Genomic DNA, 13005 nt, shown 5'->3' on the forward strand with positions numbered 1-13005 from the left:
TTATTTATTTATTTTTAATTTTTTAATAATTTTTATTTCTTAAAGTATTACAAAGAGTATTACATATGTCTCCTTTCCCCCCCCCCCCCCTTGACATTCCCCCAGCCCCTCCCCACCCTCCCCCGGTGTCTTGTGTCCATTGGTTAATCTTATATGCATGAATATAAGTCCTTCGGTTGATCTCTTAATCCCCCCCAAAACCCTCCCCAGGCTTCCCACTTTAGTTTGACAGTCTGTTCAATGTTGCTCTGCCTCTGCATCTACCCCTGTTCATCAGTCTATACTGGTCCCCATTATCTGTCCCGACCTCATTGGAGCAGTCCCAACCTCACCGGGGCCGTCTCAGCCTCACCGGGGCCGTCTCAACCTCACCGGGGCCGTTTCAACCTAACCGGCCGTCCTGACCTCACTGGGGCAGTTTCAACCTCACCAGGGCCCTCCCTACCCCACCGGGGCCGTTTTAACCTCACCGGGACTGTCCCAACCTCACCGGGGCTGTTTCAACCTCACCAGGGTTGTCCCTACCTCACCTGGGCCGTTTCAACCTCACCAGGGTTGTCCCTACCTCACCTGGGCCGTTTCAACCTCACCAATAAGTATTTAAATCCTTTTCCTGGACATTATGCAAAGTCTACCTGTCTATCTTCTCTAGGCAACATTCCTTGGGACTGGACTGCCTGACTTAAAGGTGATAACAGAGGTCTGGTACATGCATTGTTCTTTGGCGCAGCTAGCTACGACACCATTAATGACTGTTCTCATGCTTGGGGCCACTGTTACCCAAACCATGTATACAGTGCTTCCTTTCCATAATGTGTGAAATCATCGGCTTCTTTTACTATTTTCCAAGCTCGTCCTTGAGGAACAAAACCTTACTATGTTCATTTATCCACCCTTTACATGTAGGAGTCTCCTTAAACCCCTTTCAACACAGTTATGACCTGAGGCTTCAAAGGAGGTTGGCAAGAAGTAGCAAGATAGAAGGTGTGACAACTTTTTATTTTTGTTAATTATCACCCAAGGATATTTTTCTATTGATTTTAGATAGAGTGGAAGGGAGGAAGGGAGGAAGAGTGGAGGGGGAGGGAGAGAGAGAAACATTGATGTGAGAGAGACACATTGATTGGCTGCCTTGACCAGGGCCTGCAATCAAACCTGCAACCCAGGTACATGCCCTTGACCGGGAATCAAACCCATGACTCTTTGGTGCATAGGCCAATGCTCTAACCACTTAGCAACACCAGGCAGGGCAGTGGGACAACTTTTTAAAAAAATTCTTTATTGTTTAAAGTACTATGTATATTATTAACATGTCTCCTTTCCCCCCCATTGGCCTCTCCCCAGCTACCCCCACCTCCAGCACATGCCCTCACCTCCCTAATGTCTGTGTCCATTGGTTATGTTTATATGCATGCGTACAAGTCCTTTAGTTTATCTTAACCCCTCCCGCTCCCCTGACTGCTCTCTGAAGTTTGATAGTCTGTTCGATGCTTCTCTGTCTCTGGATCTATTTTTGTTCATCAGTTTATGTTGTTCATTATACCCCACAAATGAGTGAGATCATGTGATATTTATCTTTCTCCCTTAGCATAATGTTCTCCATGCCCATCCATGCTGTTGCACTTTAGAAAAATGTCTATTTAAGTCCTTTGCACTTTTTTTTAATTAAATCTTTATTGTTCAGATTATTACATTTCTTCCTCTTTTTCCCCCCCATAACTCCCCTCCTTCCAGTTCCCATCCCACCCTCCGTCCTCATCCATAGGTGCATGATTTTTGTCCAGTCTCTTCCCGCATCTCCCACACCCCTTTCCCCCCCAAGAATAGTTAGTCCATTCCCTTTCTATGTCCCTGATTCTATTATAATCAACAGTTCATTCTGTTCATCAGATTATTTATTCACTTGATTCTTTTTTTTTTTTTTTTGACAATTTGTCTACTTGTTTATTCTGTTCTTAAAAAAAAAAAAAAAGAGGTCAGGGATTGAGGGGGAAATAACCCATAAACACTGTGAACAGGAATCAAGACTCCAAGACTTGGGCATACTCCCCCTACCCTCAACCTCAGTTCCCGAGAGTCCCACCCACCCAATTTTCTTTTGAATAAGACACCCAAATCAGCAGCAAAGGAGCCTGGGAGAGTCACTGAGATTTTTGAACACTGGGAATGGGAAGGGGAAACGTCTAAAAAATAGGAGTTTGGAAGAAAAAGGAAGGAATGAGGGAGAGGCTAGGCTCTGGAGGACAGAGTTGGGCCATGAGAGATGGAAGTGAGCCAGTATGGGGGGGGGTACCCCTCCTGGCTGCTGCTGCCATGTCCCCCAGGACCCCAGAAAGCCCCATGGTTTGTTTTAGTCCATTCCCAATTCCCCAAAGGCCTCACAGGCCGAGCTCCAAGTCCTCGAGCTCCTCCTCCAGCACCCTCCTCCTTGCTAGCTTTTCCAGCTGCTCTTTGCTGGGCTGGCTGACTTCTCCCGCCTGGATCCGTTGCTGCAGCTCTTCCACCTGCCGAAGCTTCTTCTTTAGGTTCTTTATCTTCTTGGCCTTCTCAGTGATAGCAGCCGGGTCAGGCTGGTCAGAGGCAGCTGGAGGAGCTGCCCTGGAGCCCTGTGGAGCTGTCTCTCCCAGGGACACCTTTTCCAGAGTCCGGCTCAAGGCCTCTGCCTCCCCTTTCTCTTGCTGCTGCCGCCTCTTCTCCTTCTGCTTCATGTTGCCTTTGGCTGTCTTGGAGAGGCCTGGTTCCCCACCTTCAGACCTTGATGGGTTGACAGGAGCAATGGCCTCGAGGCTCAACCCTGGGGGCAGTTCTGGTTTGCTCTTGAAAAACTTCACATACTTGTTCTCATACACGGGGACCTCCTCCTGGGGCACATAGCCTTCTTTCACCCTCCGCTGCTTGCGTCAGGTCCCGTCAGGTCGCTGTGTTGAGGCAATGTACTTGCCTTCCATTGTTGGGGTCCAGCCCCAGCAGGTCCAGGGGTTCCCAAAGGTGTGGACGGAGTCAGCGAAGAAGGAATGACACGGAGACAGCGTTCAGTTGATCAGCAGCCTAGCCAGGTTCTCTAGTCAGGGTCTCCAGCCAGGTTCTGTTCTTTATTCTCCTATTACATCTGTATTTATACCAGTTGATTTTAATCCTATCCATTCTATTCCAAAGGTTAGGGCGTTTGTTATCTCCATTCCAAGGTCACTACTCTATTGTTCTGTTAAACTACAAGGAAGTAACTGAAGGAGATTATCCTAAGTAAAGATTATGTAGCTTAAGTGTGATTGTTTGTAGTTAAAGTGATTAATTACCCGCCTGGCACTTAGTTAAGGGGTTTTATTCCCTTCCTTAATCCTGTTAGTCCTGTTAATTCCTAACTCCAGGGAAAAATCCTCACCTGGGGAAACAACCTTTCTCGGGGAGGTGGCCCTGTTTAAAACACATGGCGCTAAGAGGGGGAGCAAACATATGCCATATACGCCAGGTCCCTTGAAACATAAGCTGTGCAGATGTTTCTTCCCTGCAGCGACTGTGTCAAGCAGCAAGGGTGGACCGGCTTCCGGTATTCCATGAGTATTAGTGTGACAGTGGTAGATCAATGATCGCCGGTCTCATCAGTTACATAGGGAGTAACCATCTTGACAGCGTAAACATCACTTGATTCTTAGATTCACTTGTTGATAGATGCATATTTGTTGTTCATAATTTGTATCTTTACCTTTTTCTTCTTCCTCTTCTTAAAGGATACCTTTCAGCATTTCATATAATACTGGTTTGGTGGTGATGAACTCCTTTAGCTTTTCCTTATCTGTGAAGCTCTTTATCTGACCTTCAATTCTGAATGATAGCTTTGCTGGATAAAGTAATCTTGGTTGTAGGTTCTTGGCATTCATCACTTTGAATATTTCTTGCCACTCCCTTCTGGCCTGCATGGTTTCTGTTGAGAAATCAGCTGACAGTCGTATAGGTTCTCCCTTGTAGGTAACTGACTGTCTTTCTCTTGCTGCTTTTAAGATTCTCTCTTTGTCTTTTGCTCTTGGCATTTTAATTATGATGTGTCTTGGTGTGGTCCTCTTTGGATTCCTTTTGTTTGGGGTTCTTCGCGCTTCCTGGAGTTGTAAGTCTATTTCTTTCACCAGGTAGGGGAAGTTTTCTGTCATTATTTCTTCAAATAGGTTTTCAATATCTTGCTCTCTCTCATCTTCTGGCACCCCTATAATTCAGATGTTGGTACGCTTGAAGCTGTCCCAGAGGCTCCTTACACTATCTTCGTATTTTCGGATTCTTTTTTCATTTTGCTTTTCCGGTTGGGTGTTTTTTGCTTCTTCGCATTTCAAATCTTTGACTTGATTCTTACGCTCCTCTGGTCTGCTGTTGGGAGTCTGTATAGTATTCTTTATTCCAGTCAGTGTATGCTTGATTTCTAGTTTGTTCTTTATCATAACATCGAGGGTCTCATTAGATTTCTTGTAGATCTCATTAAGTTTATCGGCAGCTTCTAGACAGTTCTTGAGAGACCTTAAAAGTGTGGTTCTGAACTCTATATCTTCCATTGACAATTTTGTCATGTTTCTTTGTCTCCGCATTTTTCTTATGCTTTCTTGGTGCACCCCCTAGTGGTCTTTGTGCGCAGTCTTGTTGTAGTTAAGCCTTGATTGTTGTAGTTAATACTGGGGGAATTTGACCTCCAGGCCAACTGGCTGTGAGAGTCAGCTGTGTCTGCAGTGTGAAAACTTCTGTCCTCTGGGGAGGTGCTAATCTAGCCTTTGCCTGAGGCTATCCGGCAAATGGCTCTGTGCAGGGCTTGGGCAGGACGGGTCACACAGGATCAACAGGGCGGGCAGAGGGAGCAGTTATGGCTGTTCTCAGTCCCATCCCCAGAGGCTCTGCCTCTCAGAGTCCCAGCAACTGCTGCAAACCTTGGAGAGAAAGCTGCTCTCGAATTCCGACCGATGCCAGACAGTCCCGCTTCTCCCGTTTGAGTCTGGGTCCCTAGAGACTCGCCCAGAACTGGAGCTCAGCGTCTGAGCCTCCCTCCTGATTGAAAATGACAACCGCGCCCTCAGCCACCAGCCCGTTCTGTGCGCACCTCCGCACCTTTGTATTTTCAGCATTGCGCCTCCTCTGAGTCTCGGTATGCTGTTGTCTTTCCTTCTAGTTGAAGAATTTCCCCTCAGCCAGCTTTCCTGTGGTTCTGGGTGATGTCCGTTCCATCTTTTAGTTGTATTTTTGAAGTGGTTGTGCGAGGCACCATTCTCTGGTGTTTACCTATGCCGCCATCTTGGTTCTCCTCCTTTGCACATTTTTTGATTGGATTGTTTATCTTCCTTTTTTAAGATGTATGAGTTCCCTATACTAGTAAATATTGGAGATTAGGCCTCTATCAGTGATAACATTGGAAAATATGTTCTCCCATGCAGTGGTCTTTCTTGTTATTTTGCTGATGGTTTCTTTTGCTGTGCAGAAGCTTTTTATTTTGATGTAGTCCCATTTGTTATTTTCTCCTTAGTGTCCTTTGCCCTAGGAGCTGTATTGGTAAAGATATTGCTATAACATATGTCTGATATTTTGCTGTTTATGGATTCTTCTAAGATTTTTATGGTTTCCCATCTTATGTTTAAGTCCTTTATCCATTTTGAGTTTATTTTTGTGTATGGTGTAAGTTGGTGATATAGTTTCATTTTTTTTGCATGTATCTGACCAATTTTCTCAGCACCATTTATTGAAAAGACTATCTTGACTCCATTGTTTGCTCTTGCCTCCTTTGTCAAATATTAATTGAACAAAATGGCTTGGGTCGATTTCTGGGTTCTCTGTTCTGTTCCATTGGCCTATATGTCTGTTCTTGTGCAAGTACCAGGCAGTTTTGAGAATAGTGGCTTTGTAATATAGCTTGACATCTGGCATTGTGATTCCTCCAACTTTGTTCTTCTTTCTCAAGATTGCTGCGGCTATTCGGGGTCTTTTTTTATTCCCCAACAACTTTTTATAGTGATGCTAGAATTATCCAACAACATGGTATTGAATCATTCTCCCTCCTGTTGGCCAATTATTTCCCTTGGTTTCAAGGACCACACCTGGAAAACTGATGAATATTTTACTGAGATCTTCTCCTAGAGCACCCCCTAGGATTCAGGCCTTTAGAAAACAGATAAGAACCCTCATAACAAAGGACTTAGCAGGACCTTAGATGGGAACTTTACTTTCTTTCTCCTAAACTCTATGGGTCTCCACCAGACTTGCAACCAGGGAAGCAGTGGGCGGCAGCAGCTTGTCCTGGCCGAATCCCTTAAACCTGTCTCCAAGGCCCGTTTTCTTCAACTTTTCAGTGAACTGAAAGCAGCCCGGCCTTGGCCCACTTCTATCACTGTGACTTCTACTTCTCAGTGAGACCACGCAGCTCCGCATGGCTCACTTCTTCCCTATAACATTTCTAGAGAGCCAAAGTGGCACTGCTAGCTCTCTCCTGTTGCTTCTTTTATCCTAGGCCCTTCTTTATTTCACTGTCCCCAGCTTCATTAAACATACTCTCATATTGTGAACTTTCCTGCATGAAGTCAAGAACCCATACACTGCAGGCTGGCCTGAGGCACACCGGCGCCTGTCCTGGTTCCTTTCCAGGGACACAGTTACATGTCCCGGCTCCTCTCAGCCCTCTGGCTTCTGGACTCCTAGAGAAGATGGGCTGAGAAGGCCTCCCAAGGCTTGTTCCCCATGTCCCAGACAGGTGGGACTGTGAGACAGAGGATAGGCCCAGGATGCCTGGCTTAACAGCTTGGCTCACATGCCATTATTCAGACCCAATCTGCTTAAAAGAAGATTCTGGGTAGCATGGCCTCCCTGCGCCTGTCCACCTTCCAGCTCACACCTTAGTGATGCAGTATTCTGTTCCTAAACTTCCATGGCTGCCTCTGGCTATGGGAAAACAATAGGCTGCTCCATCTTGCTGCTTCCACAATAGGGTAAGTGACCAGGTCAATCCATTCCATTGCCAGTTAGCAGACGTCCAAAGCCATAGAGCCTGTGCCCAGGCTGAGTGGGGGCCACTCCTCAAAGAGGGGGCAGAGCTTAGAAGTGCCTCAACCCCCAACTACCCCAGAGCTTTGGAGGAGAAAGAGAGAGCTAAGAGGCTGTTCCCCAAAGAAGCTGAGGTCTCATGAGTCTTCATGACTAGATTGGGCTCTGACAGAAAGGAATTCATGACTGTGCACCTTCTCACAGTCAGTGATCTCAAAACCATCCTTCAGGTACAGAACACCACCTCCACACAGAGATGTCAGACCTCAGGTGACCTGCTCATCTCAAGGCTACTGGGCAGTTGTCTACTGTTTGAGTAATACTTTAACAGGTTGTCTATACATTGCCCTCTGACTTTTCCTTATGTCCAAACCACTGGACTAAGGTGGTCAAAAATTTCTGTGGGTATAGTTCTCTGGTCTTTCAGGACCTGATGGAGTAGGGCCATGGAACATATTTCTTTTTTTTTTTTTAAAATATATATTTTATTGATTTTTTACAGAGAAGAAGGGAGAGGGACAAAGAGCCAGAAACATCGATGAGAGAGATTGATCAGCTGCCTCCTGCACGCCCCCCAGTGGGGATGTGCCCTTGACCGGAATCGAACCTGGGACCCCTGAGTCCGCAGGCCGATGCTCTATCCACTGAGCCAAACCAGTTCGGCGGAACATATTTCTTTATCCTTGGGAATAAGTACTTCTACTTTTTCTTGAGTTAAATATATAGTAGCCCCCAAGTTACTTAGTAGGTCCTTCCTAAGAAGTAAACTGGACACTAGGGTACATAGAGGATTGAGTGTGACAGCTGTGTTGATTCTCTTTCATAGGTATCTGGCTCTCCTGACACCCCTTTAATATAATATTCTCTCTTGGAGACAGGGGCCCAATGGGTAGTACAAACAGAGTAAGTGGCTCCAGTATCTAATAGAAATTAAATGTTCTCTTCTTCTATATTCAGATTAACCCAGGGCTTCTCATGGGGGTTAAAATGGTACATTTCAGAGCCAAAGGGGAGCCCCCAGGCCTGTCAGTCCTTCTCTTCTATCTGAGTAACTGCAAGGAATTAGGAGCTTCCCATTCCCTCCTTCTCTTAGGACAGTTGGGCACTCTCTTGCAATACGAACATTGGTTAGGTTCCTGCCTTGCTGTACGCCTCTGGCCGGTCCCGTGGTGGGGGCTGGGGTTACTCACCCAAGGCGGTCTTCAATTTGTCATCCCCAACTTCCCTGAAGCCTGGAGGGTGACAGCCAGAAAAGTGGCTTTTTCCCCCTTCTTTTTCTTCTTCCCTTCTTTCTTCTGCCACATCCCTGTTGTTAAAAACCTTAAAGTCCGCCCTAGCTGGTTTGGCTCAATGGGTAGAGCGTCGGCTTGCGGACTGAAGGGTCCCAGGTTCAATTCCAGTCAAGGGCACATGCCGGGTTGTGGGTTCGATCCCCAGTAGTGGATGTGCAGAAGGCAGCCGATCAATGATGCTCTTTCATCATTGACGTTTCTATCTCTCTCTCCCTCTACCTTCATCTCTAAAATCAATAAAAAAATATATTAAAAAGCAAAACAAAACAAAAAGACCTTAAAGTCCACCTCTACCAATTGGTTGCGTTCCTGTCAAGCTCATTCTGTTTACAGCTTGGTCTGCAAAACACTATGCTAACATTTAGCAAGAATAGCATTTAATAAGAACTGCCCAGACCTTGAGACCCTTGTGCTATCTAACACTATCTCTCTCTATCCTTCTGCATTATTTGAGTTTTTACTGGTTAAGATGAGTTAAAACTCATTACTTGAGTTTTACTTTTTAATAATTTGATACTTTTTTTTAAATAAGGGAAACATTTGGAAGGAAGCTATTTTGGAGGTAAGCAGGCATGTTAATTACTTTTTTAAGTCCTTTGAGTAGTGCATATAGATTGAAAAGTCTGTGCAAGATTAAGGAAAGAGTCCTTTGTCTAGAAGAGAAAATCATCTTCCAGCTGCTCAGATGTGGTGTCCTAGGAATCTACATTCCTAGGTGAATGGTTAGAAGGTCCAGAGACCTGCCTTCTTTATGCTCTGTCACCCCCACTAATGCAGTCTGGGCCATTGATTCTGAAACTGCTTCCAGCCTCTTTGGGCCTCATTTCGGAAGCTGAGTAGGGGCTGCCAAGGTTTTCAGAATCTTGGGAATGGGACCAAGTTTGGTTATGGGGAAGCAACTAGCCTCTCTCAGAATTGTTTTGAAATTGTTTCCAACGTAAAGGTCTGCTTATCCAGGCCCCTGTGGACACCGTTTTATCAGAGAACACATAAGCTCCTTCAAACCCCGTTTTGGTGCACAATCACCTTCAGTCACACCCTCTGATGTTGGCGCCTTCTGGGAAATTTCTTATGAAGCAGTGCTCTGCCCAAATAAGCATGCTAATTTCCCTTTGTCATACTGATGATCCCTGCTAGCAGACACCCCACTTGCAGAGCTCTCTGATATGCAAAGGGTTCAAGAACATTAGAACCTCATCTCCCAAGTGTATGCTTTTTTCTCCTATCTGTTACCTAGTTGATGAGAGGAAAACCATAGTCATGACATATAGGTCCAAGTTACAGATGTAGAAACACCTCTCCATATTAAAGGTACTTGTTAAAGGTACGTATTAGAAGAATTTTACACAAGCTAGGTCAAGAGGAAAGTGTAGAAACCTATGGAATTGTTCTGACATTTTAGGGACCCTCCCCCTTCTTAAAAACTCACCCAAAGCTGGTTGTCTTTTCTCCCTCCTTTCATTAATTAACTAGTTAATTAATTAACATCTTTGTGCCAACTCTTGGCAAGCATGTACTTGTGCTTTTACCATGACTTGTTGGTTAGTAGCCATCTAAATTCACAGCTTGGACATTTTTATGTAGAATTTTTATGGTTTTCATCACTCCAACTCAACCTCTTAATCACAAACCGTGGTTTTTTCCTCTTTCACTGCTGATCTTTGAAATGTCTCCATTCACCTAATTGTCCTCTTAGCCACCCTTCCAGCCAGTCTCACATTTCCATTTCAGGACCTCTCTCTCATTCCCTTCTGTCTACACTATCTCTTTTCTCTTTCCTTCTTCAATACCCTGCCAGTTTTGTACGAAATTTGCATCCAATTTTGAGCAAAGGGACTAGAGATGCATTTCAGTATGGGAGATGAGGAGATTCTGGGATCTCTTGTAATGCCATGTGTAGGGAGCCCCTGGAGGGCCAGGTGTTCTTAATAGTGACCAATGAAGCCAACATTGCAAGGGAGTGTGTGTGTGTGTGTGTGTGTGTGTGTGTGTGTGTGTGTGTGTGTCTGGGGGGGGTTTGGGGGGGGAGGTGGAGGTGGTGGTGATAGAAATCCATTTTTTAAAAACCAAATAATACAATGAAGAGTCCTTTAAGAAATTTCTGATTGGGACACTCCTCTGCTCCATGTCACATCTTCTTGAACATCTTTTGTTCCAGCTGCGGCTGCTATGTTGGGTGTCTCTTGCTTTCTGCCTGGAGTTTATCAGACACTGAGCTGTGGATGCTTCTGGGAACCTGCCTTGTGTTGTACTTTCATCTGTGAGACCTGGAGTGCAAGGAAGTTCACAGAACATAGGCAAATCATGACCAGTGAGGGGTAGAATTCCTGGGCTCTCCCTTCTAACTCTAAAGTGCATCCTACACGTCATCTTTAAGATTCTGGTGCCCACAGTGGGACAAACTGGAGAATGATCCCTTGCTTGGTGTTTCCTCCTTTTCTGTCTCATGCTCCTCAGTTTCCCACTCCTTCTCCTGGACCAATTCCCAGCCAGGCTACCTGCTCACAAGCCCTTGTCTCAGGTCGGGGTGGAGGTGGGGCAACATTCCTAGCCATGAGGGAAGTATTGCACCTGAAAGAACTATTATAATCTAAAATTCCATTTGAATACACAGACTAATTTACTAAATTTGGTTTTGAAAACAAAACTTGAATTAAATAAAACTGCCACTTTTATAAATATAAGTGATGTCCAATAACTATTCCATTTTTTTTTGTTGGTGTTGTTAATCTTCACTGAAGTTCTGTTTTCTGTTTCTGTTTCTAGTTAATCTAGAATTTTTTAAAATATCTTTTTATTGATTTCAGAGAGGAAGGGAGAGGGAGAGAGAGATAGAAACATTAATGATGAGAGAGAATCATTGATCTGCTGCTCCCTGCACACCCCCTACTGGGGATTGAGCCCACAATCGGGGCAGTGCCCTTGATCAGAATCAAACCTGGGACTCTTCAGTCCACAGGTCAATGCTCTATCCACTGAGCCAAACCAGCGAGGGCATTTAACATGCCTATTCAATTAAACTTAAAACTCTCGCAAACGTTGGAAGGATTGCAGGATGCTACTTTTGGTTTTTTTCATTAACTTCCATGCTCTTGTTGCTCAGGATTTTGTCCCTATCTTTCTTGTTCTAATGCAATGATGCAGATATTATTGTTATATTTTCATATTGCTGTTTGTTTTGATTTATCCACAAGTGTAACCATTTCCTTGCTCATTGTTCTTGTGGGCAAAAAGGGGCCACAGACAAGCTCAGGGGAGGCCTGCTTGGTGGCTTTATAAACTCAGAGACCTAAAGTAACTGCAAAGGATGATCTGAAATGAAAACTTATTAATTATAAGCAGTTTATGGCAGGAAGTCATGCCTTAGACTAGAATCTTCCCTGACAAAAGTCAATCTTTACCTTAGTTAAGCCTGTCTATTGTCTTTTTGCATCTATGATACCATACCTTTGGAATATCAAAATAAGTTCCTTTTTCTGGACCCCTCAAGCACAAATACCATACCAGAGTGGGAGACCACAAATTCCTTCATTGTTATTGAGTTAATTGTTGACTAACTATCCTGTACCCACTTATGTGAAAGAACTTTATGTCTATTATTTTACTTTTTATCCAGTCTCAGAAGTTCTGTCTCCCCCCACCTTCTTTGCTTTCTCACACCTCCCTAATCTATCACCAATGGATTTCATGTAACCCACTTACATCCTCTCTTTTGATTATAATATATAAAGAAGGGTGCATAGAATGTCTCCTGTAATGCCCGCAGCAACTCCTTGAGCTCTATGGAGCAGATATTCCTACCTTCATTCTGCAGGTAAGAAAACAGAAGCTCATAGAAATTAAAGTCCCAGGATTAAAAAAGAAGGAATTCTTACCATTTGCAACAGCATGGATGGAACTGGAGACCATTATGCTAAGCAAAATAAGCCAGTCAGAGAGAGAACCAAGATGGCGGCATAGGTTAACGCAGGAGTTTGCTGCTTTGAACAACTACTTCAAAAGTGAAACCAAAACACGGAATGGACATCACCCAGAACCACAGGAACGCTGGCTGAGTGGAAGTCCTACAACTAGGAGGAAAGAGAAACGCATACGGACACTCAGAGGAGGCGCAGTGCTGAAGTCAAATTCTGAGGTGCGGAGTGCGCGGTTGTTGTTTTCAATCGGGAGGGAGTCGCAGACTCTGAGCTCCAGATACAGGCGAGTCTTTAGGGACCCAGGCTCAAACGGGAGAAGCGGACTGTCTGGCTTCGGTCAGAGCAAGTGCAGCTTTCTCTCCGAGCCTTGCAGCGGGTACTGGGACTCAGAGAGGCAGAGCCCCTGGGGACAGGACTGAGAGCCAACATAACTGCTCTCTCCGGCCCACCCTGTTGATCCTGTGCGACCCGCCCTGCCCAAGCCCTGCACAGAGGCATTTGCCGGATAGCCTCAGGCAAAGGCTAGATTAGCACCTCCCTAGAGGACAGAAGTTCTCTCACTGCTGACACAGCTGATTCTCATAGCCACTTGGCCTGGAGGTCAAACCCTCCCTGGAATTAGCTACAACAATCAAGATTTATCTATAAGACTGCGAACAAAGACCACTAGGGGGTGCACCAAAGAAGCATAACAAAATGCAGAGACAAAGAAACAGGACAAAATTGTCAACGGAAGAAAAAGAGTTCAGAACCACACTTTTAAGGTCTCTCAAGAACTGTTTAGAAGCTGCCGA

At 45.0% G+C, this 13005-nt stretch overlaps 1 protein-coding gene across 1 annotated transcript; it reads right to left on the reverse strand.

Annotated features, from left to right (window-relative positions):
• Positions 1–1981: 1981 nt before the first annotated feature.
• On the reverse strand, positions 1982–3572 carry LOC132239281 (partner of Y14 and mago-like). Its single transcript, XM_059705374.1, has one exon. The coding sequence runs from the start codon at positions 2706–2708 to the stop codon at positions 2379–2381; it is 330 nt and encodes a 109-aa protein (XP_059561357.1). The 5' UTR covers positions 2709–3572; the 3' UTR covers positions 1982–2378.
• Positions 3573–13005: the final 9433 nt, after the last annotated feature.

The sequence above is a fragment of the Myotis daubentonii genome, chromosome 8 (assembly GCF_963259705.1).
Source record: "Myotis daubentonii chromosome 8, mMyoDau2.1, whole genome shotgun sequence".
Classification (NCBI taxonomy): domain Eukaryota; kingdom Metazoa; phylum Chordata; class Mammalia; order Chiroptera; family Vespertilionidae; genus Myotis; species Myotis daubentonii.

Coding starts and splice junctions, on each gene's coding strand:
- LOC132239281 (XM_059705374.1), bottom strand. CDS start 2,708: ATGAAGCAGAAGGAGAAGAGGCGGCAGCAGCAAGAGAAAGGGGAGGCA.